The sequence below is a fragment of the Mustela erminea genome, chromosome 10 (assembly GCF_009829155.1).
Source record: "Mustela erminea isolate mMusErm1 chromosome 10, mMusErm1.Pri, whole genome shotgun sequence".
Taxonomy (NCBI): domain Eukaryota; kingdom Metazoa; phylum Chordata; class Mammalia; order Carnivora; family Mustelidae; genus Mustela; species Mustela erminea.
In genome coordinates, this window is record NC_045623.1 from 44,302,813 (window position 1) to 44,326,645 (window position 23,833).

At 38.6% G+C, this 23,833-nt stretch overlaps 1 protein-coding gene across 1 annotated transcript in view; it reads right to left on the reverse strand.

Moving 5' to 3' along the window:
• Positions 1–22,363, reverse strand: part of PTGFR (prostaglandin F receptor) — a 46,309-nt gene extending 23,946 nt beyond the window's left edge. Inside the window, exons 1-2 of the mRNA XM_032302927.1 lie at positions 21,893–22,363; positions 19,578–20,462 (exon numbers count right to left, since the gene is read on the reverse strand). Of these exons, the coding sequence (XP_032158818.1) occupies positions 19,578–20,375 (798 nt within the window). The 5' untranslated portion in view covers positions 20,376–20,462; positions 21,893–22,363. The remainder of the gene's footprint in view (positions 1–19,577; positions 20,463–21,892) is intronic.
• Positions 22,364–23,833: the final 1,470 nt, after the last annotated feature.

The following is a 23,833-nucleotide window of genomic DNA, read 5'->3' on the forward strand; positions in this document are numbered from 1 at the left end:
AGCAAAAAACAGCTGGCATAGAAAGAAGGGCTTGTCTCTCAGGCTGGAGGATAGAAAAGCAAAGGGAATTAGCCCATGTGATCTGCACCTGACCATTCCAGCCTGCCTGAGGAGACAGAACAAAAAAGTACGTGTAGCTCAGACTACATATCTCTGCATGATCTCTGTTCTTCCAAGAATGAGAATGCTGGGGACCCAGCCATTACCTGCTTTCAAATTATGAAATGAGGAAGTTAAATGTCAAGGTTATGACATGGCAAGGTTAAAATTCCCTCATGGAGTTGGATTCTCAGACACCAGGGATAATTCAAAGATAATGATTAATGCACAACATACTTAATAAGTATCTTTATAAAATCCACCAGAGCACTGTGTAAATTTAATATTAAAAAAAACAGCTTAAGAGGTTAAATTATTTCCACTTTGTAAACATAATCAAGGTAAGCAATGGAGACACCATCTGTATACGTTAACCATGATCAATCCCACATTGGAGGCAAATCATCACAAATTGCACAAATGATTCACACACATCACTAAGAAAGGTCTAAGTAACCCAGTGAGTTGGTCTGAAAATAATCACCAAAAGCACCAAGACTATTCTCCTTCCCCTAGGAGACCATCAGCAAAAGCCCAGGAAATTTCTTCCTTGCATACTATAAAACTGTGGCTCCAATTCCACTTCCTTTTTCCAGTACAAATCATGTTATTTTTCCATCAAACCATCAAGTCCTGTGCTATTGTTTGCAATACCAGAAAGCCAAGTCTTCCTCCATGGTTGTTACAGAAGACATTGTATTCTTAAAAGGTTTCACACATAATACTACAAAAATGGCCTCACTGAAAAGAACATGATTTTTCCCAGAAATAAATAAGAAGTAACAAAATAGGTAATCAACAAGAATTAGGTTTTGCATTCAGGTGAGTGATTTGATAAAGGAAATGGGCTTACTAGCCTTCAGATTTCCCTGGTTGGATTAACCAGTGAAAGATGCAAGAGCCAAGACCTCTCTAGCCCTGAAGGTAAAGGATCAAAATCCCCAAAGGTAAAAAAGTGTCTGGCTTTAAGTTCTTCTTAAAGAACTGCCCTTATTAAACACATTCATATGAAGAGGCATATCATGAAAAGAAAGGCAGAGGTATAAACCTAAAAGGGCATTTATTACAAGTCTATGGAAAAGAAATTAGTGAGGAAAAAGATGGTGCCATTTAATCCAAGGAAGAAAAGAAAACATAAAGTTTATAAACCAACAATTAAATCAAAAGACAAGAAACGCATTCCTAGGCGAGAAATCAGTCTCATGACTTATGGTTAAGAGCCTATTTCACTAAACCCAAAGACCATGAGAGACCACAATGAACCTCAACTCAAGGGGGCTTTGGTCAAGAACTCACTGCCTTTCGTCTCCTGGTGGAGACTAAACACAGACAAAGCTTCTCAGCAAAGCTGCTCCTTGGAAGGCCATGGGCACTTGCTCACACTAGTTCTTTTGTAATAGAGCTGGTTCTGCTCATGCCTCCCCAAATAAACTACAAATTCCTTGGAAGTTAAGATCCCATTTTAGTCATGTTTATATACCCATGTAGCACATGCGCAAATGCCCATGCTAGGCACTCAATAAATGTTTTTCAAATTGCCACTGGGTTTTACTATGGTACCAAATAGAACAATGGTCATAACCGTAATTATAACCATCACAGCATTTTACCAGATGCTTAACAGGTATCATGCGGAAGTTCATGTTACTTGATTCAGTCAGTGATGTAGTCAGTATTATTATTCATATTTTACAGAAGTTGAAAGGAGGCACACAAAGATTCTTAGTAATTTTCTAAAGGACATGTGGCTGGTCTGTCCAAACTCAGATAGTGAGAAATGCCTGCACCACACTGAGCTACAGGAGCTCCCCTAATTAGAAGTAGAGACTCAAGGAGCGGCTAAGGAACTTGAGTAGAGTCATATGCTGTGGAGACAATGCTGATGAAGATACTCATTGGTACAGACAACGTAAACTGAGAGATCTTTGCATGTAATGGGTACTTGCTAAATATCTGGTCGGCAGGGGTGCCTGGGTGGCTCAGTGGGTTAAGCCTCTGCCTTTGGCTTAGGTAATGATCTCAGGGTCCTGGGATCGAGCCCCGCATCAGGCTCTCTGCTCATCACGGAGCCTGCTCCCCCCGCCCCTCTGCCTGCCTCTCTGCCTACTTGTGATCTCTCTCTCTGTCAAATAAATAAATAAAATCTTAAAAAAAAAAAAAAAAAAAACGGATCCATGAGTGCAGCCCTGAATTTGGAAACTCCACCAGTTTTCCAAGTTAGGGAATCCTACTGAGATCCTGATTATGCCATTCAGCTGGAAACGAAGGCTGATTCTTCCTTCCAAGTAACAGAAGGTAGAGAATAGTAGTTAAGCACCCTGACTCAGAAAGCACAGCCTCTTCTCAAGTCAGGATTTGCTAAAGTTTGTTATTTGGGGCCAGCTGTCTTTCTCTTCCCAGCAAGATTCACTTCTGCAGGGTACTCAAGGTTTAAAATATTTTAGGACCCTACAGAAAAACTCTGTAGAATAAAATCATAGGCCTTTTTCATATTTGATACAGTTTAAATGGTGGGAACCGTGGTATTAAAATCAATAGCAACAAAAAAAAAATAGGCTTTTATTCCAAAATCAAACCCTAAACCCTAAATAAACCCCAAAAAATGGATATATAAACTCTTGGTACATGGTCCATGTGGCACGTAATATACACTTTCCTATAAATGTATGTGTGTGTGTCTTCGTATTATAATCACATACGCAGTGAGTCAAGAAACAGAAAACCATTTGTAACTAAAACCTGAAGCTACCTAATTTTGTGTGTGTGATGCTATGCAAAATCAGAACCAAAAATTAATAATAATAAAAAGAATTAAAAGGGAGCCAAATAACTTCATCTCAAGAACAAAATGCAGATGGATAACTACATATTCTCAGCCAAATTAATGCCCATCAAAGTGCTCTTTGCTAAACCAGCAGAGAAGGTATATTGAAGTTATTAATCAAGCATAATAGATATGGTATAATTAAATGTTTCCTTTATACTTTAAGCCTTAAGGAGAATTACTTTGAAAGTGTTTCCTTTGTTGCTCACAAGTTAATTTTATTTAATAGTGATTTATTATTTGCTTTACTTCCCCATATAAATTCTAGAAAAGTAATTTATCTATTACTTATTTGTCAAATGAAATTTCAAGCCAACAACTTTCTGCTATAGTTCTTCTCTATTGCAATCTATTTTTCATCTGGCAGCCGAAGTCGTCTTTTTAAACCATGTGTCAGATCATACCTTTCCCTTGTTAAAAAACTCTCCAAAGGGGGCATCCGGGTGGCTTAGTCGTAAGCATCTGCCTTCAGCTCAGGTCATGATCTCAGGTCCTGGAATTGAGCCACACATAAGGGAGCCTGCTTCTTCCTGTCCCTCTGCTGCCCGCCCCCACCCTTGTATTCCTCCCTCACTGTCTCTGTCAAATAAATAAATAAAATCTTAAGGAAAAAAAAAAAAAAACTCTCCAAAGGTTTCCCACTGAATTTCAATCTAAAGCCAACGTGGTCCATAAGACAATCTGACCCCTGCCTTCCTCTCCATCCTCAAATCCTACCACCTTCACCAGCGCTCCCTTGGTCCAGGGAATGACCTTTGTTTTGTCCCTCATTACCACAGCTCAACCCCACCACTGGGTTTTTGTGCTGACTGTTCCCTCTGCCTGACCACCATGCTCACATAGCTCCCCATTCCTGGCTCCTTTTTTTCACTCAGGGCTAACCTCAGAGCAAGGCCTTCCTTAACCATCCAACCTAAGAGTCCTAGCCCCCACGTCAGTGACAGGACTTACCACTATTTGAAATCATCGCATTAATTTATATACTTATTATCTCTCCCTCTTTCTCTCTCTCTCCAAACAGCCCCTAACCTTTGGCAACCACCACTGCAAAAGAATATAACCTTCATGAGAGAGGGAATATCGCTTGTCATGTCCAACACCATAGTCTACTATCCGGAGCAGTATGTGACACTTGAAAGGCACTAAGAAAAATATTTATTGAATAAATGAATGAGCATTTCTAAACATATTATATTTATAGATGTGTTTTGATTGCTCTTTTATAGCAAATTCTCACGAAGGCTGTATCTTTGGCTCTCTTCAAAAATCAAGGACTATGGCATTCTCCGGCTACAAACATGCCTGGGTATGATTGCAAACAGTAGTGTCCTGATACCAAAACCATCAGATTTTGCAAGACATTTGGAATAAACAGGCTGTTCAGTGAAAGACGAACATATTTTCAACATAAAAGTTTGTTTTGTTGTAATCCTCATGTCACCCTCTGGTTTTAATCAAAGCCTCACTGGTCCCTCAAACATTCAGCAAAGATTTCTTTATCCTGGAAGGGGCTTTACCCTTTCAATGACAGAAGAGAAGAAAAAGAACACTTCTCAAAGGGTAAAAAAATTTCTGCCAAAATCCAGGTTATTTTTAATACTCAGTATCAACTAACAAAGCTGCCATATTTGTTTTCATTCGGAATATTTAATTTACACAGATAAATTAGGATGTCTTTAGGTTAGGGACAGGGACAGTAGGAGATTAAGGACATTGTCAATGCTCTAGAAAGGAGAAGAGAAGCAAAAAAAAAAGTTTTTTCAATTTTTTGAAGGCAGTCTTTTTACAAATTTCTTCAAAGATTTACTTTCAATTAGGTCTATGTCAGTACAAAAATAAGAGTACAAAAATAATCCTCCTTTTAATCATGTTTATGTTTTCTCCACAAATCAAGTAGAGACATTAAGACATTAAGGACATCACCTTAATGTCTTTGAATGGTCTTCCTATCAGAGCTCTTTCCCATGAATCTTGACTTAAATCTGAAGACATTTTGATTTTAACTAAAATTTCGGTTATAATGCACAACCAAGGCAGTTGTGTAACTGCTTTGGATCCTAAATGCAAGTAACATCAGCCTTCTATGATTGCATCCTTTGGGTGAACCCACTGCACATGCAGAGTTATGTCTGAGAAAATATGCAAGCGAAAATTTAATAAGGTTTCAATGGGTTAAGACTGGTAGAATACTGAGAGCATTGCATCTGGCATATGGTAGGAGTTACCGATGAAATTTTTAAATTAATTAATCCTTATACTACAAAACAAAATTTCTAAGCAAGAATGAACTTTACATTTAAAATGATCATCATGGGTGGCTCAGTTGGCTAAGTGGCTGCCTTAGGCTCAGATCATGATTCCAGGGTCCTGGGATCAAGCCCTGCATGGGCTCCCTGCTCAGCAGGGAGCCTGCTTCTCTCTCTCTCCCTCTGCCTGCCTCTCTGCTTACTTGAGCTCTCTCTCTATCTCTGTGCCAGATAAATAAATAAAATATTTTAAAAATAAAATGAAATAAAATAAAATGATCATCACAATTAGAGTTGTATAGTTATATTTCCAAAACTTAACTCACTTTTTAAATAACATTTAAAAAATGAAATCCTTCTGTGACATGGATACGTATTTAATAACCATAGCTATAAAGATGTTGTTTCATCACTAATTTCATTTGTGATTAAAGAATTCTAAAGATGAGCTGCATTTTCCTTTAGCCTTTCCAAGAAGTATACCAGACATCACAGGAAACAGAGCAGAAACACATGACATTGACTCTGTCACTAATGAGCTCCCTATTCAGTTAGGAGATTAGACAATCACAAAACAAACAGTGGGAATTTTATGATTATATAGAATTAGATGCTGTATTTTATCCATAGAAAGAGAGACAAATGTGGACTAGAATAATCAGAATGGATCTCAAGGGGACAATTATTATAAATGTAAACAAAACAATGAATTTCAGAATTATAATTCCTCTAATAAAAAGAAAATCAGATTTGAATCAGTGTAATGTGCTACAGTAACATATTCCTACAGAGATCATTTTAGCCACCAGGCACACACACATTTGACTACACTTTATGCTAAACTATGTAACTTTGGCAGTTTTTTTATGAAACAGCCTTTTTCAAGCCAGTTTGGAAGGAAAAATACTCAGTTACTCAATTAGCCTTTATATATGAACATTCTGACTTTAATTATAAAACATTATTCAATGAACAGTGTGTACCTATTACTAAAGCCACAGCACATTCATCCCTCCCTCCCCTCCTCAGGCTGGGTGGGACAGCAGGTCTGTCACTGAGCAGGAAGGCCTAAGGCTGCATTTGTTCCTCCATCCACCACAAAGAGGGGCCTTCAGTAGACAGGAAAAATGAAGGTCGTTCCAAAGTAGAGATCTCCCTCTTTCAAGCTAAAACGTTTTTTAGTGTTTTGGCCTGACCAGGGAAGGGGGTAGGGAAGGGAGGGGAGCAGAAACTCCTCAGGACTCTTTGGGTTCTATTATTTTGCTCAGTACCTGAATACACAGGGCATCCCTCAGAATTCACTGTGAGGCATGATTTTTAATTGACTGCTTGGTTGCCCTTTTATACTCTTCTGCAGATAAATAATCCTTGCGCAAGTCAGGCGAGTTTGAACTTGAGATTTTGGCAACCATATAAAACAAACCAAGAAATTCAAAAGAAGGATAGCACCAACACTATGGCTTACATCCTAAAGTTAATTCATACACGGCAGGGGGGCGGGAAAGTGTTGGAGACAAGGGCGCCAATATAGGTAAAAGAGTTTATCCATTCATCTTTCTGGCCAAATATAAATGGTGTGCTAAATGGACCATGTGGAAATCCACATCAATCTGAAACTATCTAAATAAGCAGAATGGCTTTGTATTACTATCATTTAGCTTATACATATAAAGCTAAAGAATGCAATTAGGAGAAGGTCAATAGCACACAGAGGAAATTATTCCTAGAGAGACTACTGGATTTGCCAACATCCAGGAAGCATTTAGCAAACTGGCTTCAGCACCTGTATCCACAAATCAGCCTGCTATAAGCTTTGAGGGATGAACTAAGATATCTTCCAACTGCCATGCATTTAGAACTGCTTGGTATGTTTCTTCTTTTGTCTTTTCTCAGCAATTCTTCATACTCCTTTGAAATGAGAAACAGTCTGCCTTAGCTGTCTTTGGACTTTTCAGGAGAGAAAAGAATCATCACACACTTAGAATTATTTCAAAACCCCCTCACACAATCAAAAAAAACCCTCACACTCTGGAACTGGGGCGCCTGGGTGGTTCAGTGGGTTAAAGCCTCTGCCTTCAGCTCAGGTCATAATCCCAGGGTCCTGGAATCCAGACCCGCATCAGGCTCTCTGTTCAGCGGGGAGCCTGCTTCCTCCTCTCTCTCTGCCTGCCTCTCTGCCTACTTGTGATCTCTGTCTGTCAAATAAATAAAAATAAAATCTTTAAAAAAAAAAAAAGACTCTGGAACTTTAAAAAATTTTTCAGTATTTCAGGTAGTTTTTCAATTCAGAAATAGTGTACAAGAGAAATACTGCAAGTGTCTGTGGCAAAAATATGTAGTTATAAAAGCACATAAAGATTAAACTATATCAGAAACTAATTCTCCATGCCCAATGAACAAAGCATAATGATAAACATATCTGCTGCTACTTTTGTGTTACAATTTGGAAACAAACTTTTATGTTAGGAAATAAGCAGTAAGAAGGCATTCACACAGTTCTTTCTTTCTATATGCAGTTCTAGTCCAGCTTTTCTCCAAAGAATGCATCTGTAGTGTCAACAGACCCAGAGAGCATGCTAGGTTGCAGGATCATTCTCCGAAGTTTCTTCCTGGTGCACAGTGTTGGCCAATTCTAAATGGAAACCTCAAGCAGAACTGGATGAATGATAGCCCCATTACAGATGCTGGTGACCAGGGTTGTCAGGAGCAAATTCCTTGAACTAATCAGAATCAATCTGCTTTCTAAGCTGCAAATTTAACCATGTTCTTCCATTCCTTGCCTCCCTTCTGGTTTAACTTCATACTTCCTGTATCAGCAAAACTAAAGCTGCTATCAAAATACTAGTAGCCAAATATAAGAAGAAAATGTACTTCTCACATTTTTTTTTCAATATCAGAATTCTGGAGCCCAACCAAGAGGTATGGGGGTATGACAGAGAAGGGAAAAAAAATTCTACCCATTTTGTTTGACTGTTATGATGATGCTGTATTCTAATCATAAGAATGGCACTAAAAGTTCCTTAGACTGCATCAATAATAGTAAACGCACAACGAAATCCAGAATATTCAAAAAGTCTATTGCTCTTACTGTAATAATAATTGCTTATCTTAAGAAAATAGAATTGTATAAACAATAATCTTGATTCAATGCCTATGTATTGAACTTTATCACTTAAAGAAAAAGAACATAGATTGTTTTCAAATGCCCAAGAAGCATTTAAAGAATCTTATAGTAAGAAGTTAACTAATTTGAAAACATTAAGATTTACAAGTTGGTATAAGAAATCTTTAAACTATTAAACAAGACAGCTCTTGGGGCACCTGGGTGGCTTGGTGGGTTAAACCAGACAGCCCTCTAAAAATGCTAATTTAAAAAGAAAAAATGCAAATATTATAAAAATATTGATAAAATAAACAGATATAAATGTATACTTATTTTATATGCATGATAAATATAAATAAATAAGTAATAATATCTTTAATTATAAATTCCCAGTACAAAAATGTGCTACTAAATTCATACTCTCAATGAAATTGGTTAAATTATACTAAAATATCAATGTTGGCTCAAGACAAAGTAGAAAACTCAAACCAAAAATCAGAAAATAAAACCCTGAGGCACATGTACCCCAATGTTTGTAGCAGCACTATCCACAATAGCCAAAACATGGAAAGAGCCCAAACTCCTCAATTGACGAACGAATAAAGAAGATGTGGTGTGTATATATATATATAATGGAATATGTGGTGGAATATTATACAACAATCAAAAAGAATGAAATCTTGCCATTTGCAATGACATGGATGGAACTAGAGTATATCAACTAAGCAACCAGAGTATATCACTAAGCAAAATATGTCAGAGAAAGACAGACACCATATGATTTCACTCATTTGTGAAATTTAAGAAACAAAACAGAGGAACATAGCGGAAAGGAAGGAAAAATCAAATAAGATAAAGACAGGGAAAGAGGCAAACCATAAGAGACTCTTAAATATAAGGAACAAACTGGGGGTTGCTGGAGGGGAAGTGTAAGGGGGATGGGGTATTTGGGTGAAGGGCATTAAGGAGGGCACTAGATGGAATGAGCACTGGGTGTTAAAGGCAACTGATGAATCACTAAATTCTACTCCTGAAACTAATACTGCACAATATGTGAACTAACTTGAATATAAATAAAATCTTGAAAGAAAGAAAAAATAAACCTCTGAAGCTCTATCAAAAAACACTGAAATGATGCCAAATCATCACAAAACAGTTCACATCCACATTATTTAAATTACTGAAGTACAGAGAGATAGAATTTCCCTGTTTTTTTTAAAGTAGCACAATTCTAATATTAAAAGCAGAATACAATAAAAGAAGGAAATTATAGACCCATATAACTTTTTTAGATATAAAAATACGCACAAAAGACTTCCCTGCAAAATACACAAATGCTCAATATCATTAATCAGAAAGGAAATGCAAATCAAAACTATAATGAACTACCACTGGATATCCACTGAAACAGTCATAATACAAAAAAATGTTCCAGAAGAAAATAACAAGTGTTGGCAAAAATAAATAGATATTGGAACCCTCATACATTGCTGATTGGAAGGTATAATGGTGCAGCCATTATGGAAAGCAGATTGGTGTTACCACAAAAAGCTAAACATAATATTACTATGTGACCCAGCAAACTTCACTCCTAGTTATACACCCACAAGAATTGAAAACAGTGTTAGAACAAAACTTTGTATACAAATGTTCATAGCAGCACTTTTCACAATAGCCAAAGGTGGAAACAACCCAAATATCCAACAACTAATGAGTATATAAACAAAAGGAGCTGTATCCATAGAAATGAATATTATTCAACTACAAAAAAAAAGAATGATGTACGGATACATACCACTACATACATGAACCCTGAAAACATTATGTTAAGTGAAAGAAGCCAAACACAAAATGCCACATATTTTAAGATTCCATTTATATGAAATATCCAACATAAGCAAATCCATAAAGACAAGAGACTAGTAGTTGCCAGGGACCTCAGGGAGTGGGAAGCAGGGAATGGGGGATGATTGCTTAATGGGTGTGGGGTTTCCTTTTAGGATGATGAAAATGTTCTAGACAAGATAGTGGTGATGGTTACACAACATTTTGAATGTAAAAAGCGTCATGGAATTGTACCCTTTAAAATGGTTAAATCACAAATTTTATGTTGTGTGAATTTTGTCACAATAAAAATAAATTATTACTCAAAAAAATGATTTCAATTATGGGAAAGCATGATAGGCATGAAAGGGAACACTCTACATTGTAACTGATAGACTGAGGCACGTCTAAATAAAATGTGAAGAAGATGGTAGTTGTACATAAAGTTAAAGACAGATCAGTAGGGTGAAATAAAAGGTCCAGAAAGAGAGGTGCCTGGGTGGCTCAGTGGGTTAAAGCCTCTGCCTTTGGCTCAGGTCATGATCTCAAGAGTCCTGGGATTGAGCCCTGCATCGGGCTCTCTGCCAGCGGGAGCCTGCTTCCTCGCCTCTCTGCCTACTTGTGATCTCTGTCTGTCAAATAAATAAATAAAATCTTTAAAAAAGAAAAAAAAAGGTCCAGAAGGAGCCAAACACACTTAACAATTTCATACATACAAAGTTACAGAAAGATCATTTGATAAACTATTTTGGGCCAGCTAGCTAACCATTCAAAAGAAAATTCGTATTATTAACTTGCAAACAAAATAAACTATAAATGTATTAAAAACATAAATACAAAAAATGAAAAAGCAAAAGTGCTAGGCAAAAAGAGAGGAATACCAATATCATCTCAGCCTGAGAAAAGAATTTCTGTACATGAAAGCAGTAACCACAAAAAAACTTATTGATTCATTCACTACTTTTATAAATTAAAATACTAAATAAAAAGGCTAATGATGAACATGGAAAAATAATTGCTTTTAGAACAACTGATTTTATAGCTGTTTTTATATATTAGCATTATCTGTTCTTTGTTATCCAAAGAGTTCTTGAAAATCATTTACAAAAAACCTACATATTCACAAAAAAAGAAGATAATGCCTAATTATATAAGAAAAAAAACGTTTGTTCTATTAATCAAAGAAATTAAACCAATATATTTTCCCTATCAGATGAGTAAAAGTATGCACTCAGAATGCTAATAGTGGTTATCTCCAGAGAGTGGGATTTGGAAGATATTTTTCCCAATTTGAATGTGTAGTTTACTGTATCTTTTTTACAATACAATTTTCTACTTAGAGAAAACATTGTGTTTTGTAAAGTAGCTCGAGAGGACAGGATACACAAAATTTAATGTTCCTTAATAAGGAAAAGATACCTGTGGAAATAAAGAGAGGCCTTCCTTTCCAGTGGAGTTCCTAGGACACAGGAGTGTCTCTCTCCTCACGTGTTACTCCTACACCTGGCTTCCTGCTTTCCACTTCCGTCCTTGCCTTGTTCCCGCTCCTCCCTGCTCTCCACTCCTGGATGTCTCCCAGTCCTTCCTGGGCATTCCTGTGGGTTTTATTTTCCTTGTTTTCCCCCACTATTTACCAAAGAAATTCATACAGCAGTTAACACTTTGCCCTGCTCCCAGACAAGGCCAAAATATGCAAACAGTTATATTTATTCCACATTAAAAGTGGAAAGAGAGGGGCGCCTGGATGGTTCAGTTGGTTAAGTATCCACTCTTAATTTCGGCTCAAGCTATGATCTCAGGGCTGCGAGATGGAGCTCACTTAAAAGTCTTCTTTTCCTCTCCCTCTGCCCTCCTCTTGCTCTCTCCTTCTCTCAAAAATTTTTTAAAAAATTAAAATTTAAAAAATAAAAGTAGAAAGAGAAGGAAGAGTATGAATTAGAGGTCGGAGAGGAGTGCAAAGACCATGGATAAAATGAAGAAGCTAAAAACGATGATTGCTAGAAGGTGCCTCAGGAATATTTTCCCAGGTCAAGACTCTGTCTCTGCTTCACTGTCCACCTAGAGAAACACCAAATGTTCTACCCAGCAGAAATCTGCCAAATAACTAAATCAATGAGTAAATTAGCAAGTACATCTAAGCATAAGTGATTTTATTTTCTTCATTTCTATTATCAATGTTCATGGTAATCTGTTTTTCTCTATTTTCAGTCCTTTCCAACACTTTCTTAAATAAATTCTTGGAAAGACTTGGTGGTTCTTGTAATTCTTCATTTCACCCACATTTATTTCTCTTCTATATCCTGAGTCACTTTTCTTACCAACAGACAGACAAAATACTGATTTGAATTATTAAATTATCTTATGATTTAATTTTTCTGCAACTCATGTGTCATTATTTGAAAATTCTCCTAGCTTTTAATATTAATTTATCATGACCTGCTGTGTTCTGATATGGTAAAAGTCTGTTCTAAATACTAAGTCTCTTATTCGTACATTTTTGTATCTCTAGAAATTATATACATTATTATCTCTTTACTCTTGGTTTTTATATTACTTCACTTAGGATCCCATTTATTTCCAGTAATTTTTCCTCCTAAATAAGGTACTATAGAAATTTTTCACTTTTATGTTATCAAAAGTCATCTCATCCACATATATTCACAAAAGAATACCTGTTATTCTCTTATAACATAAATGTAATCAAATATCTTCGTATTTCAATCTCCTACACATGCCTTCCCTTGTCTTCTATGAGTATCGTTTCTTACAGCATAGATATTGTGAACACTTAAATCAGTGATTGTTACTGTAGTATCTAAAACTCTGCCTTGCACAATAGTAGGATGCTCAATAAATATTTGTCAAACCTATAGACAAGTAATAATTGTGGGCCACCAAATCAGAAGGGACTGCCATCTACTAGAGCATCCATTACTCCTTTAATAACTAATTAAAAAGTGCCTTCAATTGTCTCATTGACAAAGGTATTGTCTGGCAGGAGTAATATTTAATAGTAACAGTGACAAAGATGATAATGTATAATCACTGACGCATACGATACTACATCAGGCACTATTTTAACTTACATATATGAATTTATTCAGTCCTCCCAACAACCCAATGAAGCATTACAATACTTATCTTACATAAGAAGAGACAGGCACAGAGTGGTTATGGTCACAGAGCCGGGAGGTGGAATAAATGGGATTCTTTTTAGCTCTCAGGCAGGGTATGCCTTTCACTTCCACTAAGTTACAAGCTCTTTGAGGGAAGAGCTTTATCTCACTCCCTGGGAACTACTCACAACCAAGCATAGCGCAGTGTATGTAACAGTCTCAATAACTGGGAGCTAATTTTAACCTGATCCCTTAATTTATAGATTAATACCTTATGAATGATTATCATTATAAAATTTGGAGTATTTGAATTCAAATTATGCAGATCAGCAGACAACATCTTTATTACTGGCGAGTGACAGCGAAATAAGGAAGGGTAACCTGAAACTTCGGGTGGAAATGTCCAAGAAAAGTTTTCTGAAGCTTCAAGCTCCCTCTGCTCCTTTCAACAGCAACCAAACCTTCTTAATAGAGGAGGACACGTTAAACACCTGACTAAACACAGATGACTGATTTTCTAATTGAGATGGTGGGTAGTGGTAAAAGCAATAGACTTTTTGAGGATGTTGGATTTTAGATTTACTACCGGCCACCCACTGTATTATGAGATGTAGGGAGGTCAGATCATTTTTTCTGATAGTACTTTTAGGTAAGTTGTAGTATTATAATCCGTTCACAATTGTAAAAAATTGGCTTAGAGTCACTCCCTGTTACAGCCAAGAGGTGGTTGGGCTGGGACCCTATCTCCCTGCCTGTACTTGAATAATTATAGCATCTTCAAGAGAAGGCTAGATTTGGAACTGTGCCCAAAATCTAAAATAAATCCTTTTATGTTACTCAATTGACTCTGTCTCCTCATCATCACGCTACAGCCATTCCATGTTGGTGTTCTACCATCAGGAGGAGTGAGAAAAAACAGCCTTCCTGTCTGTATGAAACCACAATTGTACCCACTCTTCTGCGGCATTACCATCCTTACACTCAGGGGAGGATGGACAGAAAGACAGGTTTATACAAGCTTTGAAAAGTAATACTTGCAAATGTGAAAAGAGCATTTTCCCTATTGGGTGAAGTCTTCTCTAAATGTAGAAAAATGGCATTGATGTACCAGGTAAAATTTGGTGTGGCTAGAAATGCCTTCCAAAACAAGTACAATGGAAGTTAATTTATATACCTCCTTTAAGAATAAGGCTAAACAAAGTTGGAGCGCCTGGATGGCTCAGTCAGGCCATCTGTATCTGCCTTCGGCTCGCGTCATAATCCTGGGATCCTGGGATCAAACCCCGAGTTGGGCTCCCTGCTCAGTGAGAAGCCTGCTTCTCCCTCTCCCTGTGCTGCTCCCCCTGCCTGTGCGCTCGCTCGCTCTCTCTCTCTCTCTCTGTCTGTCAAATAAGTAAGAAAAACTAAACAAAGTTAAAACTGGCAACCTTGAGAGATTCTGGGCACATTAACATCTTGAATTGTTCTTTAAATGTTTTGGAGCTTAATAAAAACCTCAAGACACATTAAGCCAGAAGATTTTTATATCCAAGAGGGTATAAATCTAATCCACATGTTTCTGATTCATTTACTTTTGAATCATTCAAGCAATGTTTTTAAGTGCCCTCCCAATGTCTATGGTATCTTTGGGCATTTTTATAACTCTTTTGCCTTAAAAACAGGAAATCTTGTTTTGCCAAGAGTAAATTAACTTAAAATACCAAAAGTATTCCACACCACTATACACATCTAAAGCAACAGAATTTTACGAAAATTCTCAGCTTAGCAATGTCTCTTTTAATTGACGTTTGCTAGACCAATCTTACACCATACACTTTCATGGAGTGACATAATAAACGCAAAGGAATTCAACTCCAAAGGTCTGTATGTAGCTCAATATGTTCATCAAATCACATCTATCTGTAATACAGTTTATATTTTGATAATGTATAAATGACTGGACTTCTGAGAGACTGTTCTAAGCTGTAGGAAAGAGATTTGTATCTCCACATCTACCCATCACTGCACACAGAGTGACCAAAAGCGGGGAGCCACAGTCAAGGTAGCTTCCTTTAGGAGAGTAAATTCCCTAAGAGCAAGGCTCTCATCATTTGCCAAAGCCCTCTAAGACCTGTTCATTTTGATGCCAATACCTGTAGTAATTGAGTCAAACTTCAATCGGCTACCCAACTTTTTAAATTATTGCTGACAAACATCTTAGTGACTAAATGTTTAACTACACTGGCTAGAAACACTAGCATTAGGAGTAAATAATCTTTTTTAAAAATCATGTTCATATTTTATATATGCAAAGGAACACATTTCTTGGATAAACTCATCTACATAAGAAATCTATTTACTTTTCATAGGATTTACTCTTCTTTTCCCAAATCAAAATTACCCTCTGCCCCTGAAGTAAAAGTGAACAAATGTATGTCCTTCTAGTAAAAGATTGCTGAAGTTTAATAGTGTCTACAGGTGCTGACTTAGGGAACAGATTAAAAATTACCATTTGGTTTCAGCATTTGCCTAATAAACTCTTACTTACAAAACCGAGAATCCACATTCTGGTCAATCATTTGCAATCTCTGGACATTCATACTACGTAAGTTACAGTCAACCAGTCAACAACTATTTATCGCTCTGCTAAACTGATGAAATAAGCATAGCAATAATAATAAGTTTCTTTCAGGGTTACGTATTCTAGAACAGAACATTACAAAGAATAATTACTTGTATAAAAACAAAAATAATTTCAAGCAAATGTTACTTGAAGGGCTGGTAAATGGACTTTTTTCCCCTCACCCGAGAAACATCAAAAGAATGTCTTCAAGATTTACTTATTAAGGAACGGTGACTCACCTAGGATACAGAGAAGACAATTGTATAATTGCCATTTGTCTCTTAAAGATTATTGTATTAATTTGTTGCTAAATGAAATTGTAAACTAGTCAGTGACCCTTGTAGTTTCCTGTATTTTTCAGTTGGGATTATAATTGGATGAATTTATATGAGTCCCCAGGTTTAAAACTATAAAATCCAGATATTGTAAAAGTTTAAATTTTATTGAGCTATAGTTTAAATTAATATTACATTTGTACTACATTTCTAAATCTTAATTCCTGAAAACACAGATTTCCTCCTTTGGAAAAGTAACACATTATATTTTAAAAATTTTTTTAAAACACCACAGGGGATTTTTAGGGCAATGAAATTATTCTGTATGATACTCCAATGATGGACACATGTCCATATTCATTTATCCAAGCTCACACAATGTACAACATTATGGAAAAACACTACAGACTTAAGTCAGTAAGAATGGGGCATGAATTGTGATAAATGTACCACACCAAAGCAGGACTTACTAATAAGGAAGGGTAACAAAGAGGTCGGGGGAACATGAGAGAATGTAAATGTAAAATCTGTGCTTGTCACTCATTTCTCTGTAAACCTAAAACTACTCAAGAAAAAATAAAGTCTACTAAATAGAGGAAGAGAAAACTCAAACAACATGATCATCTCACCTGTGTATTGGTTGAACTAGATCATTGAAACTAATAAAGCATTCCCTTTGTCATCGGTTACAAATTTAAATAGTTTTAGAAATTATGCCTCTATTGCCAAGTTTCAACACAATGAATCTTAAGAAGCACAACCACTGTCATCTGCATTATTTGTCTGCTCCATTTCGTGTGTGCACCTGTAACTTTATTCCAGTTTGAGGCTTGAAACTGACAGTGAAAACAGGTCAAAAATTGGGCACAAATGTTCAACCAGATTATAAATCCAACAATTTATATTCATCAGTCAAAGAAAGAGGGCACATGATGTAAAGTGGGGGAAAGCTATCAATATTACAGGACAACTATGGGAATCCAGAAGCTTGATTTCAGAGATATTTTTAAAACTTCTTAGTTTTTAAAAATATAGGGTAGAGAGTGATGGCTCAGTCATTAACACCCATGCAATTTTTCCTAAGCATTAAAGGAAAAAATGGAGAAATGTTTCAAATGAGATGCTAGCACTGGGTGTTATTTGGCGTTCCCAAACCTGAGTTTTTTTTTTTAACTAGGGTTCCATTTAGAGCTGACTGGTGGCCTTACCCTAATGACAAAGGCACGTGTGTCCAGACCACAGAAGTTATAAATCTTTTAGTCAGAATTTGCTTTAAAGACCTAAGTCTTCACAAGAGAAACCAAGAATGCAAAGAATGCTTCAAATAAAATATCAATCCATCAGCAAGTGTCGGTGGCATATCCATTATGCATCTAACAGAGAAATAATTCTTACGCTAAGAGGCATTTTAGAAATATTGATCCACTGGTGTCATAGGTGTGTTGATAATTCATAAACAGAACATAGACCTGGAAAATGTTGCACAAAAATAAAACTGTGCTCCCAGTAGAAATATGTTCAAAATAGGAACTAAATTGTCATATCTATTTTCAACAGTGAAGGAAACCAAAAATTCAGGAAGAGAAATTAGAGAAAAACATAAATTCAAAATATCCATGATGAGCATGAAATCTTGCTACCTTCCACAGTCTCACAGCAGTCAACCTATCTGTCACCCCTCTTTCTCAGTCAAAAGCCATAACTAAGCAGAATTTTAAAGGTGACTGAGAACAAACAGAAACGAAAGCACCAGTGATCACCTTGGTTGCCCTGACCACCTGTCTCTCCTTGCACACCGTATCCCATTGTTTACAGGTTGTCTCCAGAGCTACGACTTCATTTAAAATGTTTCTTTAACTATTTTCAGGTACCTCTTTTCTCACCTTCCTCATATTCTCTTTCCAACCCTCAATTAATTTCAGTGCTACTCACACTCACAGTGCTACTCTGATTTTGGAAAAGCTGCTCTATTTCGAAGTTTAAGGGGGAAAAAGGAGTCTTCTTTGAAGGGAATCCCCTTTGTCAAGTGGCATAAATTAAACTTCAAGAATGAACGCTGAAGTGATTCCAAGTATTAACAGAACTGCTTCAGATTCAAATAACTAGACTATGAGCACAGATCAAATCCTGGCTTGGTTTCACCTCAGGCCTACTAAAATGATAACAGGCAGGTCTCAAAAGGTTGACTTACCACTGACAGACCCAACCTAGCCTCCCTGGGCTTGGGCTCCGAGGACCAATTCAAGATAATTCAAGAAAGCTAAACTGAGACTGTGAGGACATAATATAAATAAAGAAATCTTCAAAAAGTAGAAATCCTTTGTAAAATAAAATCAGCTGTCAGGGGATCTGTCTGCAACAGCAGGTCTCACAAACTTTCTTGTGCATCAGGATCATCAAGATTGTTTATTAAAACTCCACTGGCAACAATGTTTAGACATGGGCCTGCTAGGGGTTAGGAAAACTGCATCAGTAACAAGCACCTTTATAGGACCAGGTAAGGGATGCATTCCATCTACCTTCATCTCCCCTACCTGTGGCTCCCCTGTATTACTATCTCTAGCCCATTTGTTCACCAGTACCGAAAAAGGAATGAAAATCATCTTTACGGCCATCACTAGCTGTGTACGGAGGATTTTTTTCTAATTCATGGCATGTTGTTACTCTTTCCATCATAAAGTAAAATGATGAAGGGAGTTATGGCCATACTTAAAAATCATAAGTATTTTTTTCTTCTATCTGGAAGATACTATAAATGACTGATGTTTGTTGTTAATTCCTTAACCTCAGTTTTCATTTCCAAATAAAAATCAAACATAGCTACTGGCTACATTTAAAATTTTTTTTTCTTAAAGGAATGGAATGATCCCTGGTTTTCCTACCAATCACACCTCTCCCTGAACTATGAGCATTGTTCTTGGGTTGGTGAACTAGTGATTTCTTCACCTAACCTATCCATAGAGATCACCTCAACTATCCAACTATCTCAACTCATCACCTCCCTTTGTAAGCCAAGACCTAGTCCTGTGTGTTTAGAAGAACCCAGGAGCTAATATGCCTTTTAGATAAATTAAAAGTCTGTGTGACTTTCTACTAAGACTTACGTTGAGTCCATTACAATACTGTATTATAGTTGATCGGTTTTTTTCACATTTTGACACTAATCCTATTAAGTATATTAAAACTATGTTGCTCTGTTAAAATTACTTTATCTTCTTCTGCAAGCAGGTTACACTATAGTTAGAACTGTTTAGCAAGACATTTCTTTCAACTCAGGACTTGTAGGAAAATAACCATGTGTACCATAAATAGCTTAATCCTGAGCCAGAGCTGGGTGTTAAAGTAAGTTTTGAGTAGGAGTAAACTCCAGCATTTAAAAGACTGAACAGTGCTGCCTCAAGACCACAACTTTGAGAAAAACAACAAACCTCATATTCAACAGGGAAAAACAAAAGAAAGCAGAAATTGTCAAAATGTTAGGCTCTTACCAGAAATGGACTCCAGCAAATGCAGGAGACACACATAATAGCCAGGAGCTGGATGACCATTTCAAAATGATGAGACCTGCCTTGTCTGTGCTGCTGACTTTTAAATTTAACTCTTAAAAGTGTAATTCCTGTGATGGCATTGCACAAGAATGAAACGCCAAGGGCTAAGAGCCCCAGAAAAGAAAAGAGTAGAAGGTAAAACCTATCTTCCCAGTCTTTGATGTGCTCTGTTTTGTAGAAACACCAGGTCCTCGAAGCTTGAATTTTATAGTTTCGATGCCCAAGGATGGGTAGCAAAGCTATGAAAACAGCAAACAAGCACACTCCACTCAACATCATTTTCACATGTTTGGATGTGATTTTCGTTGAATGAAATATTGGCTTGGTGACTCCAATACATCGCTCAATGGCCATCACACTGCCTAGAAAAAGCGGACATAGACCAGAGAATACCATGCAGATACCAAAAATACTGCAAAGGATGTTCGACTGATCAAAGCGGATCCAGTCTTTATCAGAAGCGTACACAAAGACTGCTATAGCTCCATTGATGAGGTGGCCAAAGAAGTCTGTGATTACCAGGGCACTGGCCAAAAGTAGAAATGATGCCTTGGACTTCTGTCTAAATCTTTGATAGGCCTTCATGAGAATAGCAATGGCAAGGCTGTTTGATAAAATTCCCACTGTCATGAAGATGATTGAAAAAAATACCGAAAACCGGTTGTCCGTCTGGCAAGTTGTATTGGAAAGGAGCCCAGCTGCAGGAGATACTGGCTGTTTGGAATTGTTCATAGACATTGTTGTGGAGATTAAAAAAAAAAAAAAAAATGCTGGCCACTCAAGTCATCTCTCTCTCAGCACAGTGCAGGCTTGCAGTCCGGACATCTGTAGCATAAAGACAGAGGAAGTGTGAGCACAGCATAAACTGCTCATCTGGCTTTTAAGACTGACGCGCCCCAGCACCCCGTGGTGGGACTCAGATACATCTGGCCTATCATAAGCAAGGTTGCATCATACCACAGCAGCACACATCTGCCTGCCTTTCCACATTTCACTTCCAAGGTAAAGAAGCTGCCAAAATTGAGACCCCTTCGGTTCACTCTGTGGCTCCTCTGCAAATGGGTACCCCCAAAATCTCCCCCTGACGCCTCACAGGCACCTTAAAACTTATAAAGTTGACAAAATCCCTACTAAGATTCGATTTAAACCCCATGAAGTTTTTTTTTTAAGCATACTCGTCTATTTAAATAACGAGGTGACATTTAGAGTTTCCACTTTTTTCTTGGATGGGCTTTGTCCCCAAACTGCGGATTGTTCTTTAAGTGAGCCACCTGTTTGTCAGGAAGATGAGACAATCTTCTTCAAGAGGACAAGAGTGGACCAGCAAACTCACTGATGTTAAATGGGGCTTCTCTCAATACGTTCTAAAACCGTTCGATTTAGATCAAATTTCAACAAACCACACGCCTGTAGGACCCACGGAAGGTGGAGGGGTGAGTCTCTAAGAAGCGTCTCCGGTCCAGCGAGCACGAGCACCGGTGCAGAAATCCCGGCTCGCGATAATAAGGAGGCAGTTCGTTGCCCTCCCCGCGACATCTGCTTATACGCTGTTGACCAAGTCACAGCTGCAGGGTAGCAACGTCTCACACGAAGTATTCACTTGTGTTCGTTTATCGTTCTCTCCGGGGTGTGTTGAGGCCTGAGTCACAGACTCTCCATACCCACGACCACTGCCACACGCCTCGAGCTAATTCGATTGAGGTTTCCCCGGAGCAGCTTTCCGGGAGGCTGGGAATTACCGAGCCAGCCTTTCCTGGGCCGGGCCGGAGTGGAGCCGCCCGGGCTGCCCGAGGACGGCTCCTGCTCCGAGTCTTAGAGCGCAGAGTTCGCCCTTACTGTCCCATGGCCCCTCTAAGCCTCTGCTTGCAACATCCTTCCCAAACCTAACTTGCTGAAACTTTCTGCTATTGCTCAAACGCCCCGGGGCCGAGTTCCCCCCTTCTCTGGGGGGCGCCAAAGGCCTGCGCTGGCCCGGGTGCGGGACTCCCAGAGTCGCCGGCCGGAAACCACCGGACCGGCAGGGATCTCTCCACGGTCCAATTCCCTCCCCGGGGAGCCTTTCTACACGCTCCCTACGCGCGCAGCTCAGAATCCGTTCGGGTCAGCAGAACTAGCTCCCCAGCTCGGGCATCTGGTCCAAACTTGCCAAGCTCAGACTAAGGTGCCCTCCAGTGCGGCCGGGGAGATTCCACCTCGGTGGGGTGGAGCATCCCGAGACCTACCCGTGGGAAAGCAGCCGCTGGAGGGCTGGTTACCTTGGCATCCCCGGCCGCCTGCAGGGCTGTCCGGGGAGAAGGGCGCCCCGTTCCGAGTGCCATCGTGCTCCGGGCTCCGCTCCGCCGCCAACGCGGGCTCCTCCGGCGCAGCTCAGCGCCGCGCCCCCGCTCCCGCTCGGGCTCCGCTGGGCCCAGCCGCGCGTCCCTCCGCGCGCTCTCCCAGCTCGAACCTGCGGGCGCGCTGGGCTCCTCCAGTCGCCCAGCACCCCTGGGCGGGATGGAGAGCGCGGGTGACCTCCGCCCCCAACCCCCGCCCTCTCCTCTCTCTTCTCCGCCCCCTTTGCCAGGAGCCCAGAGCCGGACCAGGAGAGACCAGGCTCCGCGCTCTTGGATGCTGCGGCATCTGCATCAGCACCGGAGCGGGAGCCCCACCACCTGGGGAAAAGTTTTGTTTCAAACTCAAGTTTAGTGCGCCATCCCTAAAGCTGCAAAATAGGAATCCGCGGAGCTGAGGAAAGACAGACAGCTGTCGGGGCGACGTGCTGGACTGTCCCATTGTAGTCTGCAGACGGAATCCGCCCCAAATCCAGCTTGAGAAGGAGAAAGTAATCAGGCAGAAAGAAAGAGACGGTGTATTTGAGGAAAGGGCTTAGGGGCCAATATCCCCAGGGAGTTAAAAACAAGCATTTAAGCCGCATGTTGTAAATCAGAGTCACTGACTGGGGGTCCACTACCAGAGGACGGGACTATGTTTCTAACTTTCTGAGGAATGAGAAGGCAGAGGGACGAGAAGTATTCTTGAAGGACACCTGCAAATAAGATGTTAGTAACATTTTAATGATTTTTTAAAAGCCCAATGTTGACAGCATTCCTAATGGTGTGTTTACTCAGAGTTGTGAATCTTAAATTTTGGGGAGATCATTTCATTATCAGGTAAAGAAATACCCACTACTTCATTACGAATTGTGATTTGGGTCATTTTATTACCGTAACTGATTTTTGCTGATATTGTTTTAATCCATACCTACTGTGTCTCATTCTTCCAGCTAAATACTTACAGGAATCTATTAGTGACCTTTGTTCTTTTTATTTTAGTAAAGTTTTGCCACCACCTATGTGAAAAAATCAGTACCACATAGAAATAAACCCTCTTTACTCTGTTCTAAAGTCAGAAGGGGCCTCTAAATTCCTGGAAATTGAAAAGGATCGTAAAATGCTAAAGTGAGATAAAATAAATTAGCCATTAACTATAGAAAAGAATGATTGCACAGTTTTCCCCTGTTGTAAATATTGAGGGTTTTTTTTTTTTTTTAATGATATGATCGTGACCTATAAAATAAACTGTTACTCAGGTATGGTCAGGGAATTGAACAATTTGATTAATCAAATATTCTGGTTAGTAAAGGAATATTATATCTGGAGGAGCCAGTATCCAAAGAACAACTGTATAATAAACTACACAGAAAACGTGAACGCCATAAAGCATTATCCTTTCCCTCAACAATTAAGAAGACTTAATCACATTACATTGCAATTACCTGCTTATTTATGTCTCTCACTGAAATGAATTACTGCAGAGGTCTTGTTCCTTTCTCCACCCTCACCTAGGACTGTGCCTGGTCACTTATCAAATGTTGTTTGAATTCATCAATGGTAACATCAACATTGCCAGTTTTATAGTTTGAGATCCTGAAAATTCTCCATCTCTCACTTGAGCACCTAACATCAGCTTCTCTATCTACTGGGAGAAAGGAAGGAAGGAAGGAAGGAAGGAAGGAAAAAGAAAGAAACCTCATTAATGTAATGTTAAATCATAACATGCATTTGTAATACATTCAAAACAACAGTAATTTATGTTTCAAAATACTACATAAATCCCATTTTTTTCCTTTTTTTTTTTTTTAAGAGATAGACATGGAGAGCACAAGCAGGGGGAGGGGCAGAAGGAGAGAAACAAGCAGACTCCCCGCTGAGCAGGGA